Source organism: Ochotona curzoniae, unplaced genomic scaffold (genome assembly GCF_017591425.1).
Source record: "Ochotona curzoniae isolate NIBS_2020 unplaced genomic scaffold, NIBS_Ocur_1.0 contig_3332, whole genome shotgun sequence".
Classification (NCBI taxonomy): domain Eukaryota; kingdom Metazoa; phylum Chordata; class Mammalia; order Lagomorpha; family Ochotonidae; genus Ochotona; species Ochotona curzoniae.
The window spans coordinates 6,463,413-6,483,065 of NW_024465816.1; the positions used below are offsets into that span (position 1 = coordinate 6,463,413).

The 19,653-nt window shown below is 43.9% G+C and overlaps 1 protein-coding gene across 1 annotated transcript in view; it reads left to right on the forward strand.

The window, feature by feature from the left end:
* Positions 1 to 961: 961 nt before the first annotated feature.
* LOC121156275 (phospholipid-transporting ATPase IB-like) overlaps positions 962 to 19,653 on the forward strand; it is a 96,924-nt gene continuing 78,232 nt past the window's right edge. Inside the window, exons 1-6 of the mRNA XM_040979890.1 lie at positions 962 to 1,062; positions 3,898 to 3,997; positions 7,118 to 7,216; positions 9,399 to 9,444; positions 11,554 to 11,594; positions 16,229 to 16,302. Of these exons, the coding sequence (XP_040835824.1) occupies positions 962 to 1,062; positions 3,898 to 3,997; positions 7,118 to 7,216; positions 9,399 to 9,444; positions 11,554 to 11,594; positions 16,229 to 16,302 (461 nt within the window). The remainder of the gene's footprint in view (positions 1,063 to 3,897; positions 3,998 to 7,117; positions 7,217 to 9,398; positions 9,445 to 11,553; positions 11,595 to 16,228; positions 16,303 to 19,653) is intronic.

Below are 19,653 nucleotides of genomic sequence, written 5' to 3' on the forward strand. Positions count from 1 at the left end.
TCTTTGTTCCTCATATTTTATTACGTTTTGGGCGAAGAAAAACAGAACCTGTGCTGTTGACTCACATTTCTACTATTTGTCAATTTAAAAGGGGCCCTGAAAGGGCTGGCTCTTTGCTGACATGTTGTGTTGGATGGAAGGAAAGTCACGAAGAGTAGATGTGGGTGGGTGGGGGTGTGCCACTTGTTTTGTGAATTGCCATTATGCCTCCAAGAGTGAGTTTTCTGCTATCTTCCCAACAGTAGGTTGTTTGGCCATTTGCAACAGGGCACCGGACTGTGTGTGTGTGTGTGTGGGTGCGTGTGTGTGTGTGTGTGTGTGTGTGTGTGTGTGTGTGTGTGTGTGTGTGTGTTTTGGGCAATAGAGGAGGGAGGGCCATTTTTCTGGGTGGCACCTTGTCCCAAGTGCCTCCTGGGTCCTTGAGAATGACTGCCCCTGGCTGTTGGAGCTGTGAAGCAGCCATTAAGGGGAAAGCACATATATTTCAAAGTGCGTGAGGAAGATAACTTAGAGAGTTTCAAGTTTTCTAAAGTGAACGCTTTGCTCTGGGTAAAGAAAAGGGGAAGTAGGGGCCTGGAAAGGGAAAATCTGTCTCCTTTAGTCTAGCTGAGGACAATGGTCAGGGCTCTTCAGTCAAGACGCTAGGTCGAGTGGCACTCCCTCCTCCCCTTTCCTGATTCCTTTTCCTGGAGCCCAGACTCTGTACCTGGTCTCCCCACCTGCCAGGTGGGATGGAGATTGGGGACTCTGCGGTGGAGGTGAGGGTGCTGCTGGATTCCTGGATATGTGGAGCCTGCTCCCCTCTCCCTTCCTCTATTCCTCCACCACTCCCACCAGGGCCACTATGTGGCTGAGGGTGCTCTGTCTTGTGTTTTGTTTGCATTGCTGCTTAACACCTCTGGGCCTTCTCTCTGCAGAAACTGCTGCTTTCTGTTCTGGGAGTCAGAAGGTGGAAGCAAGGATGGGCTGGCAACGATCTTTTACAGGCTTAGAATCGGCAAGAGTTCGTGTCATTTACATCAACGACCCACTTAGGAACCCTTTCTGCCTAAACTGGATCAGGTGAGTTAAGGATATGAAGCTGGGAGAGAGAGAAGGTGGTGGCTTGGGCTCCGCCTCCCACTGTAGATCAGTTCATGGGATCCCTGGCAGTACTTTTCTCCAGTCCAGAGGAAGTTCCGGTCTATTTCACCTTCCAGGCGTCTCTACAACAGCCTTTGCTCTTACTTGTGCTTGTCTATAGTCACTACTACATAGTCCCGTGCCAACGGACGCACCTCGGGCAACTGTCCGGGGAGACGTTTTCCTAGCGAGCTCTTAGATCCTTGGAGCTCCGGGTCAGCAGCAGCCAGGTGACCGTGACTGTGACCAGACACTGAACTTTGTCACCATTCTCTTGCAGAGGAATTGGCTGAGTTCTTACTTCAGAGGCAGAGTCAGTTAACGCTTGAGAGAAAGGAAACGAGATGATTGTGTGTGTGTGTCTAATGTTTATTTCCATCTACTAAAAAGGCAGAGCCATCAGTGTGTGTAAAAGAACGATTAGAGCAAGAGAGATTGTCTATCTAGTGACTCACTCTCCAAATTTCTGAAATAGTGAGCTAGCCAGGGCTGGATCAGAGACAGCCCAGGAGCTGGCAGCTTCATCTTAGTCTCTCACGTGGGTGCCAGGAGTCCAGTTCTTGGGACATCATCCAGCGCCGTCCAGGATGTACTGGGATGAGAAGGCGGCACAGAAGCGCAGTGACCCGGCCCCGCAGCTCAGGATGTGGGTGTCACGAGCCTTGCCAGCTTCTTGAAGCTGGATAGGAAGCCAAGCTGGGAGTTGAACTCAAGAGACTCGGATACGGGATGTGGGTATCCTGAGTGTTGTTTAACAACTGCCCACCGCTCTAGCTATGTTTTTTTTGTGTGTGCAATTTTTTTCTGACCTGTGAAGGACATTATTAACATGTTTTATGGTGGGTGAAACTGTGGCAGGAACAGAGTGCCATCTGGATATTTAGTGGCAGGACCAGAATAAAGCACCAGGCCTCTTAAATGTCAAAATTCGTTATCATTCCACATGATTGACCAGCACCTCTGGTTACAGACATTGACAGCTTCTTAAGCATAGCAGCGATTTTTAGAACCAATCAGGCAGATTCATGTATATGAGGAATCTCTCAGAAGAAGCAGAGGAGTTGACTGATGATTGGATCCAGCCCAGGATCTAGAATCAGAGAGGAAACCCAGCTCGCTGAATATTCTTCTGCCCTTTGTTTTCCAAATCTACTGAGGAAACTTAGCAATATCCTGTTATCAAAAGCAAACAATGATGAGTGGTCTATATATCTGAAAAGTTAGTTTTGAAGTTATTCACCACAGGGGCTAGCATTGTGGTGCTGCAGGTTAAGCTGGCATCCCACGTGGGTGCCTGTTCCAGTGCAGGATGCCCTGCTTCTGATTCAGCTCCTGCTGTTGTGCCTGAGAAAGTTACAAAGGATGGCCTGAGTGTATAAGCCCCTGGCATCCATGTGAGAGATCTGGATGAAGCTCCTGGCTCCTAGCTTCATCCTGGCTCATTCATGGCCATTGCGACCATTTGGGGGATGAGCGAGCAGGTGGAAGATCTCTCTCCTTCTCTAACTTTGTCTTTCAAACAAATACATCTTGAACCAAACCAATAAACAAATTATCCATCCGATGATTTTTAAAGTAGTTGTGGATGAATGGGATTTGTTTTGAAATAATTGGTGGATGAACACTGTGATTCGGTGGGTTAAGTTGCTTTACTTCTGGTCCAGATGTCTGCCAATGTGCCTGAGAAAACAGCGGATGTGGCTCTTGTGCTCGGACCCCTGTACCCACGTGGGAGACCTGGGTGAAGCTTTTTTGCTTTTGCACCGGCCTAGCGTAGCTCTGGCTATTGCAGGCATCTGGGCTAAGAACAAGAGGAGAAGGGTCTCTCTCTCTCTCTCTCTCTCTCTCTCTCTGTTTCTATCCCTCTGTCACTCTGCTTTACAAATGAACCACTGAATCTTTAGAAAAAGTTCACAGTTTGAAAGTGGAGGAATGTTGGTAGCATGGACAGAATGAAACTGCCCATGAATCTCATATTTGTTGAAGCTGGGAGATAAGCAGTGGGGTTCATTACCAGGTCTCTTTCCTTAGTTATATTTGCAAGTTTCCACAAGAAAAAGATCTGTTTAAAGTTTAGCTGGTCAATCAGCACAGTTTTAGTGGAAGCAGTGCATCACTGGGACACTGTAAATTATAATCAGGTGTAGAACTTCAACTGCCATCCTCTCTCTCTCAGGTCTGGAAACAGCACTTCCTTTCCAGCAGTGCCTTTTGCAGAATGCGTCATGATCTCCATGTAGCTTTTAAAAAAGATTATTAAAATTTTATTTGAAAGGCAATAGACAAGATAGAAGAGATCTGCCATTCACTGGTTCACTCCCCAAATGGCTGTGACAGTCAGACTCAAGCTGATCCAAAGCCAGGAACCAGGAGCTTCTTTCAGGTCTCTTATGTTGGTCCAGGGGCCCAATGACCCGAGTTGTCCTCCTCTGCTTCCCCAGTTCATAAGAAGGGGGCTGGATCAGAAGTGGAGCAGCTCTGGGACTTGTACCAGCACTCATAGGGGATGCCAGCATCACAGCGGTGTAATACACTGTGCCACAAGGGCGTCATTCTGTACATCGACCGTCTCCACAGTGCTCTGTTTCTCAGATGAGAACCCTTATTCTTGGTGCTGAGACTGTTGTCAAGTGACTCCGGGTGCTTTCCAAGCATTGGAAAAGCTTTGCTTTACAGCCATGCTGTATGTTTTTATCCACCTGGGATTTACTGCAAGGTTCTTCCGTGTTTTCCATCAATGTTCCTTGACAGTGACACTTTCCGTTTTACCTGCAGCACGGCCAAGTACAGCCTGTGGTCCTTCCTGCCTCGATATCTGTACCTACAGTTTAGCAAGGCGGCCAATGCTTTCTTCCTGTTCATCACTATATTGCAGGTAATACATCAATGTGTTAGACTAAGTTTCCTAAAGAGTCTTAAGAGAGTACTCATGAAAAGTTCATTTAGCTGAATTCAGATTTTGATGTACACAAAGCATTTAAATACTATAAGATGAGAACTCTTAAAAATGCTTAAGTCACTCAGGGAATCACACTTTTTGCACTTAAAAAAAGGGGTGGGGAAGCATGTGCATGTGCAAAAAATGAATTTGGAAACAGTTCATATTGATTTAGATCTTCAATGAGATTTTAGTGCATTGAATTTGATTACCTAACCACTGCCATTATGGAATGAAATGATTTAAAACAAATTCAAGAAACAAGCTTGAAATAGTATCTTTGCAAAATAATTAAATTTGATGCTTTCCATAACCTGTTGTATTCTTGTTTATTCAACCTTCCTTCCAGCATGGACACCACAATCCTATCAGGCCACACTTCTCACGATTATCCAGTTTCTTTCTTCTTTTCAGACCTTCGTCCATGCTGTTACCAAACTAGAAAGTGTCAGTCTGGCTAAATCCCACCCTTTCTAGTTGAACCCCAGCTTTAAGCTGTCTTCCTCCACATTTCTCCAAATATGTAGTCTGTGGTTCCCCTTCTCTAAATGTCCGTGACCATAGTCTCTGCTCTGGGAGGGTACTTGAGAAAGTTCATGCAAAAGGGGGTAGATGCTTTATTTTGCTGGTGTCTTTAAATTCATGCTCAGTTTTATTTTCTGTAATGTAATTGTCCTTGGACATGGATTTCAAAACAAATTAGTCCAAGCAAACCTACTTTTTAAATTCCATTTTTCAGAGACTTTAAGTATACTTCTAAAGTATAGCTTGTTTTATTTCTCCAAGCTGATTGTCCATGCCTAGAAAACAGAAACTGTCTGTGCAACTACCAAGATATGGGATAGAAATTCAGCTAACCAGTTGAACTGACTTTGATCAGAAGGATTGGCTTCCACAGACACTTAGAGAGGCTGCATAACAGGTGTCACATCTGTACATGGGATGAGAAATTGAAGGATGAATTCTTTGATTTGGTTGCTGTCTGTGGAGAGCTCGGAGTATCACAAATAAACACCATGAACCATGCTTATAAAGGAACATGGGAGAGCTTGTGTGAGAGAGGTCAGAAATGAGCCACCTGTTGAAGGAGCGTGAGCTTAGCAGTGTGCTGGGGGTCAATGAAGGAAACATTTTGGTCCTGAGAAACATGGAAATGAGAACATCAGTCACCTTTCTGGAGGATGATCAGGAACCAACAGGTGCTTCATTGTGTTTACTTTGAATGGAGGAACCTGTGTTACTATTAGAAAGTGGAGATAAAACAGAAGTTAGAAAGCCTAAGTTTTTCCCTAGTGTGTGAAATGCTCTGGGAATAATGAAATTCTTGGTCTTGGGGTTAGGGTAGAGTGGGTAAGAAACCACGATGTTAACTAGAGCGAGGCTAGAAGCCAGTGTGATATGCTTTGAAGCTTGCCCTTGACACTGAGAGTGAGAAGCGTTTCATGGTTGGGCCCGGCCAATGTCAAGCTCTGGTTGGCTCTGCAGCAGGAAAAGACAGCCCGCTCCCTGGGTGACGTTCTAGCGTGGAGCTGTAGCACGAAGAAATGGAAAAGAAGCAAGGGTGCAAGAGGGACAGTCACAGGCCACATGGGGGCATCTCAACCAGAAACGGATAGAATTTATAATGATGGTCCCATGTATTATACTGCTGAGCGACTTCGTAGGAATTCTGAGTAACAGCCATCATGATGCTTGCACATGGCCTAACAATGTATTTCTTGTTATGTATTTGTTATTTTATTATTTTAAAAAATTTACTTATTTTTATTGGCAAGGCAGGTTTTACAGAAAGGAGAGACAGAGAACCTCCACTAGGTCTCCCACATGGGTGCAATGTCCCAAGACACTGGAAGCTGGATGAAAAGTGGAGCAGCTGGGACTAGAACTGGTGACCATTTGGGAATGCCGGTACCTGCAGGCAGAGTATTAGCCAGTTGAGCCATTGTGCCAGCCTCCCATCTAACTATATTTTAAAGGCAAAGTTAGTTGAAAGCTAAAATAATCCTCTATTACTCATATTCTTTATTTTATTTTATTTTTAAAAACTTTCATTGGAAAATCAGATATACAGAGAGGAGGAGAGACAGAGAGGAAGATCTTCCGTCTGCTGATTCACTCCCCAAGTGGGTGCAACAGTCAGAGTGGAGCCGATCCAAAGTCAGGGTTCAGGAGCCTCTTCTGGATCTCCTACACGGGTACAGGATCCCAAGATTTTGGACCATCCTTCACTGCTTTCCCAGGCCACAAGCGGGGAGCTGAAAGGGAAGTGGAACAGCCAGGATACGACTGGCGCCTTTATGGGATCCCCGTACATGCGAGGTGAGGACTTTAACCACTAGGCTACTGTGCTCGGCCCACTTGTATTCTTTTGAAGGTTGTTAGAAGAACCGTTAGGAACTTCAAAAAAACACTGTCTTACTACTGTCTGCGACCCAATAATAAGCAAGCAGAAAATAATTAGACAATGAGCACATAGGCCCCAGTCTGGAAACAGTCAAAAGGCCTTGCATAAATCGATAAGTCATTGGGTCAGACCCAGCAGCTGTCATACAACCATCAAAAAACCACAGCATCTCGGTTCCCAGAACTTGGTTTTTCTCATACTTGAAACAGTGGTACTAGCTCTGGAACATTCTCTGCCTTTCCTTTGTGTCTAGGAAACCTTACTCTCCTGAGTCTCTACAGAATTTCCTCTGTGCTTTAAAAAGAAATAAAATTCACTTAGGCTAACTGACTATCTAAATGTAACTGTTTTGGAAAGATGCTAGCTGAAGCTAGCAGTTAAAGGTTGCAGGAGGGCTTTGAACTCTAAATTTCTCCTTGAAGGCGGCACCGTGACTGAAACGGAGTCCAGCAGTTCGGCTGGTGATTTTGCGCAGTGTCACAGTGTCACGTGGTGCGTGTAGCTTTGAGATGCTGAGACTTCCCCTTCCGCTTTCAGCGTGTGCTTGCTCTTCCTATCCCAGATCACGCCACTAGCAACACGACTTTGATGATGAGCAAAGTCTAACAAGCATTTGTCCTAAAACTAACAATGCCATTCTGATTATTTTGCAGCAAATTCCAGATGTGTCTCCTACAGGAAAATATACGACTCTCGTGCCTTTGGTGGTTATTCTTACTGTTTCGGGCATTAAGGAAATCATTGAAGATTATGTAAGTTTACTGACACGTAGGAAAGTGTTCTCAAAAATCACTGACTTGAATACACATAGGCACTTCAAAAATTCATGAAAACATGAAACTAAAAGATAAGTTGGGGGCGTTTGATCCGGTGATGGGGATACCTGGTTCCCTGGGGGCAGTGCCTCACTCTGGCTCTCAACTCCAGCTTCCTGCAGGCCTCTGGAGGTGATGGTCGAAGTGAGGGAATTTCTGTCATCTATGTAAGAGGCCTCGATTATTTTTCTCAGCTCAGGATTCAGCCTAATCGTGGTTATTGTGTACATCTTGAACCAAACCAATAAACAAATTATCCATCCGATGATTTTTAAAGTAGTTGTGGATGAACCAGCAGATGGGAGCTTTGACTTTCTTTCTACATCTTCCCCAAAATGTAAAATTCATGCAGATGTCTTGCAGAATATTCATTTTCTGTGAGCTTTTGAAGACTTTCCGTCCCATGAAAATATTATGTGTTGCTCTGTTTTTGCAGGCAGGTGGTTGGAGCTGATATAATTCCTGTTACGTTTATAGTCAGTGTGAAGAGGAAGCTGATGTTTGGGGGTTTCAAATTTTTAAATAATATGCTCCTTGGCTTATCTAGTTGTGAAAATATTAGGACTTAAGAACTGTGATAAGAACTTCGAAAGCATCTTTGAAGATATCATGCAACCACAGGTGCAAGTCTTCATTAGCGCCAAGGGATGGGCACACAGTCCTGTAGCCTTGTGCCTCTTTTAGACTTGTCACAAATACTCGGAGAAATATCATGTTGTCTGTAGTGTGAAGGAGTTTTCCAAACTTGATCAGAGGCCAACTTTAGAATTGTTCAGTGGATTATTAACCAAATATGGTCATTGAAAGTAACATATGCAGATTTTTCAAAAAATTAGTGGGAAAGTGGACTAGAACGTCAAGTTTACCTTGATGCAAAACATTTTGAAGTCCTTGCACAGGTTATTCCTAGTACACATTTTCCATGAGCCTTCTAGAGAATATTTGTGGGTCTGGATTTTAAAATGCCTTGGCACCAAAAAAAATTTACCTCTTCACCCTTTTTCCATGAACTACTACTGAAAAAAAAGATGTATTTGTTTATTTTGAAAGAGTTGCAAAGAGAGAGGGAAAGAGTGAGTGAGTGAGTGAGAGAGCTTTCTTGTTTTTTTTTTTTTAAGTTATTTATTTATTGGAAAGTCAGATCTACAGAGAGGAGGAGAGACAGAGAGGAAGATCTTCTGTCCAATGATTCACTCCCCAAGTGAGCGCAACGGTCGATGCTATGCTGATCCGAAGCCGGGAACCAGGAACCTCTTCCGGGTATCCCACGTGGGTGCAGGGTCCTAAGGCTTTGGGCCGTCCTCGACTGTTTTCCCAGGCCACAAGCAGGGAGCTGGATGGGAAGTGGAGCTGCCGGGATTAGAACTGGTGGCCCATATGGGATCCTGGGGCGCGTTCAAGGCGAGGACTTTAGCCGCTATGCCACACTGCCAGACCCTAGACAGAGAGCTTTCATCCTCTGGTTTGTTCCTCAGATTGCTGCAACAGCCAGTGCTGGGTCAGACCAAAGCCAAGGGCCTGGGGCTTTTCCCGTTCTCTCTCATGGGTGGCAGGGGAACAAGCTCTTGTGTCACCTTCCACTGCTATTCCAGGCAAACGAGCAGAGAGCTTGTGAAAAGGAGCAACAAGTCAGAAAAGGAGCAAAAAGTCAATGTCCATAAGGGCTGCTGGCCTCCCAGGCGCTGGCTTTACCTGCTATACCCCAGGCTGACTCCTCCATGACCCTTATGAAGTTTTTGTAAAGCTATTGTTTTAAGTAACACTTGACTATGTGCCATGCATCCTGTACTCTGTGTGTCTGTGTATTTATGCTCATTTGAACTGAGGCTCGCAAAGGTTAGTGACTGACAGGTCTGCATTGCTATAAGTTGCCCTGGGATGTCAGCTGCAACAAGCTGACTCTCAAGCCCACACTTAGTCACTTGCTAAACTTCCTTCCGTTGGTCACATCATAGAGCGTGGAGTCACATGGGCATAAATGAAATTGAAATTTCCGCTTAAGAGGATTTCATGAGTCTGGCTGCTGCTGTTCTTTCTTAAACTTTATTTCTTTTAAATTATGAATTGAATTATTCCTTTTTGAACTTTTGAAGTAACGACTTCTTTTCCCCCATAATAGAGACGACATATGGCAGACCGATTAATTAATACGAAGAGCACAATAGGTAAGTGTCTTGGTTAATTCCATGTGCTGGCTTGACTGGGCTACACGGGGCTGAGATCTTTTGTCCAAAGACTATTCATAGCCCAGCGTACCTGTGTGAATGTATTCAGGTGAGATGAGCACCTGAACGAAGAAGATTGTCCATGACCCAGGTGAGTCCTAACTGGGCCATGGCAGGCCTGATCAGAAAACAAGGCAGACCATTCCCTGAGTCGGGGGAAGGTCTCCTGCCCCATGGCCTGTGAACCGGAATGCCTGCAAATGGGAACTGGGACATCAGCAGCACTTCATGATGAACCGATTCCCTATCTATCTATCTATCTATCTAATCAATTATGTGTCTAGCCATCTACTTACTTTTCCATCATCTACCCACCCTGTAACCCTCTACCTTTCTATATCCCCTTGATTCTGTCTCTCTGGAGAACCCTAATGGAATCCAGGAAAATGTTTGACTGAGCTGTTATGACCTTGAATTATGAGAAAATGTCTAGTTCATCATGTAGATGACTGTACTATGTTCCAAAATCATTAACACAAATAAGACACATTTTAGTGAAATACTTAAAGAAAGAGAGAAACAACGAAACACAGAAGGAGGGTGAGCTTCCAACACAGTGGTTGGGCCACGGCTTGGGCGCCCATGTGCATCACCTGCGGGAATGCCTGGGCTTGAGTGCAAGCTCAGCTCTCTGTCCCGGCTGCCCCAGCTGCCTGGGAGACAGCAAGTGACCTGCCAAGTGATTGGATCCCTGTTGCCCCATGTGAGAAACCTGAATTGGGGTCTTGATTCCTGGCTGTGGCCTGGCTCAGCTCTGGCTGTTGTCTGCTAAAGGGAAGTGTAAATGTGAAGGTATGGCAAGGTGATTATGAAAGAGAAATGAAAACCTGGACAACTTGGTTTCAGTGCAGTGTGTGTGTGTGCAAAGTATTTAACTTCCATATACACAATTCCCTTTGAAGAAAAAATGGAAGTGTGAGGTTTGTTTTTAAACTGCACAGTGTCTGTTTTTTTGCATAGTTAACACACTACAAAATGTGTCTTTAGCTAGCCCTGTCAGGGTGGTATTTTCTTTTCGTTTTTTTTTAAAGCTTTATTTATTTTTATTGGAAAGGCAAATTTATAGAGAGAATAGGACAATTGGAAAGAAAGATCTTCCATCTGCTGGTTCACGCATCAAGTGGATGCAGCGGTCCGAGCTGAGCCAATGTGAAGGTAGGAGCCAGGAGCTTCTTCCAGGTCTCCCATGTGGTTTCATGGTCCCAAGGGCCATCTTTAGCTGCTTTCCCAAGCCACAGGCAGGGAGCTGGATGGGGAGTGGAGCAGCCAGGACATGAACCAAGACCCATATGGGATCCCCGCATTTGCAAGGCAAGGATTTAGCCTCTGAGACATTGCGCTGGGCCTGGCAATATTTTAAACCGCTAGTAATCTCGCCTGGTACAGTGTGGGGATTGTAAATTGCCATACAAATTTAAAGCAGGTTCTTGTTGGTGCACAACACAAATTAGTTCTATATGGGTATGGTAATGTCTTCATCTTTAGTTTTCTCTGATGCAACTTGTATACAAAGTAATTGTTGATCTGTTTAGCTGAATGTCTCTGTGAAATTGCAAAGCAAAAAGTTGTCGTTGTTTTGTTGGCATTCAAAATGCTTGTAAGTAAATAACATTTTTATTAGAAAAAAAGACTGAATATGCACACTTTTGTCCATAGAAAACCCGGGTGTGACATATTCTGTCCTAGGCCTACTTTTGATATCTGTTAACTTTGTGGTTGGTTAGAAACGTGATTGCTTTTTATGCTATCACTCAGGAATTCAGCATACAACAGCCAAGTGTTTTCTCTTAATATAACCTCTGTTTATCTATCTATCTATCTATCTATCTATCTATCTATCTATCATTATACCAGGCTACATTATGATACCACGTATGCATCTGAAATTTCATTTCATAGAGTGAATATGAATGCAATTTATACGTTCTTGCAGTATGTGTGGAGGTTAAATGAACAAAGGCAATAATTCATAAAGAATGCTTCTAGTTTTGGAAATAGTAACTTGATCCTGCACCTGACCTCATGCAAGTAAATGTAACTCTTTTTCAGTGTTAAGACAGGATTCATGGAGCTCAATTATGTGGAAACAGGTAAGAAGGGGTTTTAACTTGATTCAGATCTGTTTTGTGTTTAAAATTAAAGTATTTCCCCCTGTGAAAAGTGTTTTCAAGAACCATAATTTTATGTCCACTTTGTAGATGAGGAATTAAAGGACCAGGAAGTAAGTGTCCAGCTCAGGGTCACACGGTTTAGGAGTGATTTAAACTCAAGTCTAGCTTGAAGTCTACATGCTTTTTTATATATAAATTCTATTTTTTATGATGATTACATGGTTGATCATGGTGGGAAGAATCGAGGCTTAGGGAAAATTGGGTGAATTCATTGTTTCCTAATTTGCTATTTCTTCTTGTTGTTCCTGGGGGGAGGAGAGAAACAAAGGGGGAAATCGCTCACGACTTCCCCCAAGTCCCAGTGCCCAGGGATGAGGAACCAGCACCTCACATCACCCCAGGGTCTCATCATGCGCATGTTCCGAATGTCCTGTCCAAGTGGTTTGGATAGTTCTGAAATGCTGCCGATCTCACCAATCCCCACTTACTCTTACTACAAGATTACAGCACACAGATTACAGACTGGTGTCAACAACACAACAAATCTAAAAAAGCTGACAGTTATAAAAAAAAAACCTAAACTTGAGAAATCATGAGATTGCTTAACGCGATTTGCAGCACATTAAATGATCAGCTATTTTGGGCAGTGAAGTAAAAACAAACAAAAAAACCTGCCAGGAATTGAGAAATGTTGGAAATGGATGTCCAGCAGGAGTAGAAGAAAAATATTTTTCCTCGGTAAACAGCTGATTCCTGCCGACTGTCTCGGGCCCCACAATGTTTAGTGTTTGTGAAATAGTTACACAGTCTGAACTCTTCTGGAATCATTTTTAATGGACAATTGGAGGCACTAATTCATGGCATTAGTGGGCGCATAATTAATGCCAGGAAATATTTGGTATGGAAAGTTCATAGCTGGGGCAGGCGTTTAGCCTCATGGTTAAGGAAGCGTTAAAAAGTTTACATCCCATATTAGAGCACCTGGGTTCACTGCCTGGCTCTGTTCCCAGACCCCAACTTCTTCCCAGTGCAGATCCTGGGAGGCAGTGGTTATGGCTTGAGTACTCGGGTTCCTGTGACGAACGTGGGTAACTTGGATTGAGTTCCTGGCTCCCGGCTTTCACCTGGTATGGCCCAGGTTGCTGTGGACATCTGGAGAGTAAATCAGCCAATGGGAAATTCCTCTCTCTCTCCCTCCCGCTCTCCCTCTGTCCTACATGCTTTTGAACCAACCATGCTAGTCTCTCCACTGAGGCAACGAACATTTAGGGATGCTCCAACAACGTGGCAGAGGGTGCAAGTCAGCCTTCTGATGAGGGGTGTCTCAGGGAATGTCACCATGACTACAGAACCTTGTCCTGCTCTCCCTTCACTCAGGTTGCTGTAACAAGACACCTTTGACGGGGTAACTTGGAAAGGACAAGAACTTTACTTCTTTTTGGGGGCTCAGGAGGTCAGGACCTAGAGCTGATGGGTTTGGTCAGGTCCTGTATAGCCCCAGGTAGTGACTTCCAGCCATGTTCTTTTTTTTTTTTTTAAGATTTTTTTTTTAATTGCAAAGTCAGATATATAGAGAGGGAGAGACAGGGAGGAAGATCTTCCACCTGATGATTCACTCCCAAAGTGACCACAATGGCCGATGCTATGCTGATCCGAAACCAGAAGCCAGGAGCTCTTCTGGGTCTCCCACACAGGTGCAGGGTCCCAAGGCTTTGGGTCGTCCTTGACTGCTTTCCCAGGCCACAAGCAGGGAGCTGGATGAGAAGTGGGGCTCCCAGGATTAGAACCAGCACTTGTGTTGGATCCTAGTGTGTTCAGGGTGAGGATCTCAGCCATTAAGCCACCATGCTGGGCCCCAGTCATGTTCTTGCATGGTAGAGGGAGACACATTCTTGTGTCTCCTTGGCAACAGCATCAGTTCCATTCCCTAGGAATCACCTGCATGGCCCAGTTGCCTCCCAACCAACCTGGTTGGTTTTAGGGGAACATGAACGTTCAGATCGTGGTAGGATATACTCTGATGGCAAACTTGAATGTGTTTTGAGGGGTGGATATTGACGTTGTCCCCTTCAATACTTAATTGGTAGCCCATGTAAAAAACCTGTTAGAATGATATCTTTAAGGATGTTTCCAAGTAGCATTCATATTTCTTTCCCTGAAAGAACAGGTGGCTTTGACAATGAGTGTATTTTGTGCCTCTCCCCGGGACTCACAGAAGCCTTTGAGCATCTCCATTTATGATGGCAGAGTCACAGTCAGCTCTCTATGGCCGGCTGAATGAAGTGGGGGCTGTGGTGGCCTGCCCAGTGTGCTCCCATGGTTGAGTTCTCATCTGCCTCGTTGCCTGGCACTGGCAGAACAAGTTCAATAGCTGAAGCCCTGGGACCTGAAATTCCTGTTCCTCTGAGTCTCTTGTATCCCATCTGCCTGCTACAATCAAAAGAAGGCCTTCAAACATGAGAAACTGGAAAGGCGGAAGAAGGGATATGTTGGCGGTGTTGCAGACAGAGAAGAAAGATTTAGGAGAGCTGGCCGGCCATGAATGCCCGTCAGCAAGGTTGCTTGCAGGTCCACAGGTGTGTAATTTTCCACATCAATATTGCTTCAGGAGAAACTGGTTTTAATTGCACAGTTTCAATTTGTCTTATGACAACCTTTTAAAAAACAGATCTTCCCATAAGTTGTTTGTGTTAGTTATGAATGTGGCATTATTCATTGCACTGCGAGTGCTTTAATGAAGACGTGCATGTTTTACCTTTTTTTGTCCTTCAATGTTGTAGTTCTTAAGGGTCTGCACTTTCATGTTGGAGAATGTTTGCATGGTCTCAGGTACAACACCTGCACATTTCACCAAGTGTAGGTGGAAAATACTTGAAAAAACAAAGCAAAACTTTGCTTTTGTACCAAATACGTAAAGATCTCTTTTCTTGTCATTATTGCTGAAACAATACAATATAGCAGCTGCTTGCAGAGCAAGTCCATGGGGCTGAGAATCATGAATGATCTAAAGACGGTCTGAGGTATGCAGTGGAATGTGACAGGTTCTGTGGAATTGCCAGGCCATTGGAGGTAAGGGACTTTAGGATCCGTGGTTTCCGGTAGCTGTGAGGATCCTGGAATCAGTTCCCTATGATGACTGAAGATGGTGTTATTAATTTGTGATCCAATTAATTAAGCTGGAAGTCATCTGCCTAATTATATTAGAAAATGAAAAATCTAGATTTCCAACATAGGTCCAGAAATTGGCTTAGGAAAGAATTTTGACCACATGTCATTGTGGCTGCCTAGGAAGGGCCTGTGATCTTAAGAATTATGTCATCAGCACTCAACACAGTGTAACTGCTCAAAGGATTAGTCAAAAAAATAATAATAAACACAGAAGTGCTCACGACACTTTCTCCATGTGTGGTTGCTGTTACTGCCATTCCCTCGCAATCTCTTACTTAGAACCTGCAATTCATCCATGATGTCAATCCTTCATGCATCCATTTGGTACTTATTATGTACAGGCAGATGCTAAGCTCTGGGGGATTCATCTGAGAATGAAAAAAAGCATTCTTTTGTTTCTCCGCAGAAGAGTGAACATAAACCAAACGATTTCTAGAGACAATGGGTGTATTAGTGGGTCTCTTCCTTTTGCACTTGCTTGTCCAAATGTTGAAATACTTCACTGTTGAGCAGGTTTGGTCGCCTGTGGCGTCACTGATGTTTTGGACTCTTGCCAAGGAGTCCAACGCGTGCATTGTGGTGTTCAGCAGCCTTCATCCTCCTTACCCCTATAGTTATGAACAGCACAACAAACTGTCCCCAGACACTGTCAAATGCTCCCACCTCCGGTGGCTGTGAAGGATGAAGTCACTCTGGATTTAAAAGAATGACATCAGAGCAGGGACTCCAAAGCATCTCATCAACAAAGATCAACAGAAACTACAGCTCATGGATTTTGATGTTTTTGTTTTTAGCTTCCTTTCTTCAAAACACTTTGTTTTTCTCATTTAATTCTTCACTGACTCATAGATCACACAGTAGCGTCATTCTCTTCAAGAAGGTTCTTGATTCTCTTTTTCATTTCTTCAGCTACATTCAGTAGCATATCATTTAACTTCATGGCATTGTTGAGTTTCTATTTTTTCTTCCTGTTGTTGCTTTTGTTTTGTAGCTTTTCACTTGGGGGGATTTATGGTGGTTGTAGTGGAGATTGACATGTCCAGATGTGAGGATACAGTGCAGTGTGCATCTCTACTTCTGGATCAAGGATGGACTCTCAGTGAAACAGTTGGATGTGTCATGACAATGGGAGCTGGACTCTCTGCCATTGCCCATGCCTGCAATGATGGACTTATGACTGCCTATGAGGAACTATACTGTAGTAATGATATGGGGGAACTCAGTAAGAAAGGGGACTTGGGGAGGGGGTAAGGGAAAACTCAGGGCCTATGGAACAGTGTCATAAAATGATACTAATAAAAAATAAAACTCTTCTAAGGTGGCTAAACTGAATGAGGATGACTCAACTTTGCATGTGTTGCTTTTTCTTGGCAACACTGGACACACGCTGTGTTAACTTGTGCTTTCAAATGTCACACTTAATCTTCTGTGTCCTGGTTTTAAAGGTCAGTGTGGGTGACATCGTGAAGGCTTCGAATGGCGAGTTCCTGCCTGCAGACATGCTCCTCATTTCTTCCAGGTGAGTCATGTTCCAGTGTGTGCTTTTACACAATTTTTATTAACGACCTGGCGATTCTTGGAAAATGTAAGGAAACCAAAGGCAGCAGGCGTTTTCCTTTCCTTCACTCTTTTTTTTTTTTTTTGTGGTGGCGTATCTGTTCCGTACAGGGAGATGGTGGAAATGTTCAGCTTTGTGGACCACTTGGTCCCTGTTGCTGCTGCTCAACTCAGCCTTTATCCTGGAAGAATTCCAATAAAACTTTATTTATACAATTACATTATTTCTCTGGCTACGTCTTCTTCTATCATAATCCATCAGCTAATCTCACCTCTTCTGTAATTTCTAGAAACATTCTACTAACCTGAAAAATAATTCAGTGTTCTGATTGTACAGACACATCGACTTACATGGAAATAACATGATTTGCTCAATGTCATTCAGTGAGTTTTGGGGAGGCCCACGTTTTGTAACACAAGCCTCCGTCCTTTTTCTGGAATTGTTTTGTTTCGTGCACTAGTTGTTTTGAAGGATCCTTATACAGAGTTCCTACAGGAACTCATTTGCTGCCTGTTGGGTCTTATTTGCTTCCATATTGGGCCTGCTGAAGAGCTGAGCCTCATCCCCATCATGTTTGCTGTAGGAGTCTGGGACAGTCTTAGTGGTACTTTTCCATGGCTACAACACAGCCGGGGCCACAGCCGCACGGACACATCTCTCAGTCCCAAGATCAAGTAACACACATCTCAGCAGGATCTGAAGGTGTTCCTGGAGTTCTAACCCCATGCTACATAGGATAGAGAGAGATGTGGACGCATTCTGGATCCAGCCTGCAAACTTCCAGAACAGCCTTAATACCTGCACAAGCTCTTCTTTCAGCCGATGCACCTTGGCCTTTTCCGATCAATGCATTCTACCAGCCAGCAAAAGAGCTTAACTGCTGCTGTCTTTCCTTCTTGGATTTGTCTCTGAGTATGAGGTACACAGAGGAGGCCCGGCGTGTATCCTAGGAACACTTCTGTGTATAATCGCCTCATCATTTTTGTGTATGTCTTTCCTTGCTTCTTACTCTCTGCACTGCTTGCATGAGATGCAGTATTTTTGAGGGGAACAAGGGAAAGGTAAGGAAAAGAGATAAAATCATTAACTTATTTTCCCTTAGACAATATGTAGATTCTATTTTCTAAGCAGTTCTCCATGATTCCAGTAAACTCAGTGCCTATTTGAGCTAGCATGAAAGTAAGAACCCTGGAAACCCTGAGTAACCTGAAAGGAACTGTGGAGGGTCACCCTGTGTGAAGGTAAACTTTGTCTCTGCAGGGCTTGGTCAAACCCCAAAGACCTTGAGTTTCTACTTTGATGAGCATAGGGTGCAACATAGCAGAAGTCAAGACCAGGGGCACTCTCACAAGGAGACTGAAAGCCAGAAAAAGGCTGAACTACAAACAAGGCTTTCGAGTGTGGGTCTTCCAGAGAAATGCCCAGCAGATGGCTCCTTGGATATGTGTCTCCTGAGAGCTGAGGCTCTGCTGTGCTCTCTCAGCACTGGGAATGTGGAGAACTTTCCAAAGTCACGGCTGAACGCAGGGGGTGGGAAGAGACCAAGTGGAGTATTATGTATCTTACTGTTTTTGTTTGCTTGTTTTGTTTTCTTAACCAAAATTTGGCTGTTTTTCTAAAATGAAAGATCCCTGCCTTACTTTAAGTCTTTGGTTAATTTTCAGGACCCTAACAGACATTTTGTTTTTTCCTGTCACCTTTCTCACTTTTTTTTTTATTGAGAAGAGTGGGAAGTGGGAAATGGTGGTTTAGAGGGCCTAATTATGTCATAACACTGAACTATTCAATGAAGCTATAGATTTCTAAAAAGAATATTTTAATTTTTTTTTAATTTAGAAAGGCAGAGAAAAGAAGAGTCAGGGAGAAAAATCATTCACTCAATGGTTCACTCTGTAAATAGTCAAAATGGCTAAAGCTGAGCCAGTTCAAAGCCAGGAGCCAGGCACCTCCTCTGGTTTCCCGTGTGAGTATAGGCTTTGGGCCATCCTCTGCTGCTTTCCCAAGCCACAAGCAGCGAGTTAGACCTGATATTGGTCAGCTAGGACATGAACCCGCACCCATGTGGGGTGCCAGCATTAGAAGACAGTAGATTAGCCTGTTGAGCCACTGCACCAGCCCCACTGAGGTTGTATTTTTAATATTAGACTATATGTGAGTCATCATTTGGGGTCCCCTTTATGCACATGGGATGCATTGCAAGGTTGCTAGTGAATGCCTAAAACTACGGATTGTCCTAAATTCTATATGCGCTGTTTTTTTTTTCTGTACATATATGCCTATGATAAAGTTTAATTTATAGGTTAAGCACAATAAAAGACTCACAGTAGTTAATAAAGAATAAAAATCATAACAATACACCAGAATAAAATCTACATCAGTGTGATGCCTACACATGCTATTGTGCTGTGCTCATGCTAGCTGTGATGATGGGAGATGGTTCAGGGCCTGCGTGATGAGAGGACGTGAGGTGAAGGAGGGGGGCATTGAGATGGAGCACTGGAATAACAGTGGGTAGGGTCATCTGACCACCAGCACCACCGAGCTTCGACAACTGCTCTGATAGCCCAGGTTCAGGGATGAAGAGGTGAGCAGCGTGAGGGTAGGTATGCTGGACAAGCGGACAATGCAAATCCCTGTGAGCTGGAAGTTGGACAGCACATGCTTTCATCACACGGCTCAGTTTGGGGTTCACTTTAAAATGTATCAATTGGCTATTTCTGGAATTTTCCACTTAGTGATGTTGGCTTGTAGTTAACTGAGGGTAACTGGAACCAAGGGAAAGTGAAGTCATGAAGAAGAGAGTTGCGCATGTCAGCTAAATTATTAGATTGCTGGGTAAATTAATAGTTTGTTTTACTTTAAAACTAATTTCTCAGTGGAGGAGATACAACCAGCAAGACAAGTCAGACTCAACAGATTTTTAAGGGGAAAATTTTTGTGATTATTTGTTCTTCCAAACAATTAGTGTTTAGAAATAAACTGACATCTGACATGCAACAGAGTCTCACACGCTAAATGTTTGTTAAAGTGGCGTTTAACTCCGTAACTGCTGCTGTTGGATGGAAACAAGAAACCCCAAGTGTAGTTTTTTTTTTTCACACTTGTCTTGAAAAACTACATACTCCTTGCAAAGGCCAGAGAGTGTGAATTGCTGGCAACTGTAATGGAAAATTTCAAGACTTTTTATTTGTGTATTTCCTTGTTATTTGAAAGGCACACACATGCACACACACGGTGGGGGGAAAGCGGCGGGGCGGGGGGAGGAGAGAGAACTTCCTTCCACTGGTTCATTCTCAAATGCCTGCAACAGCC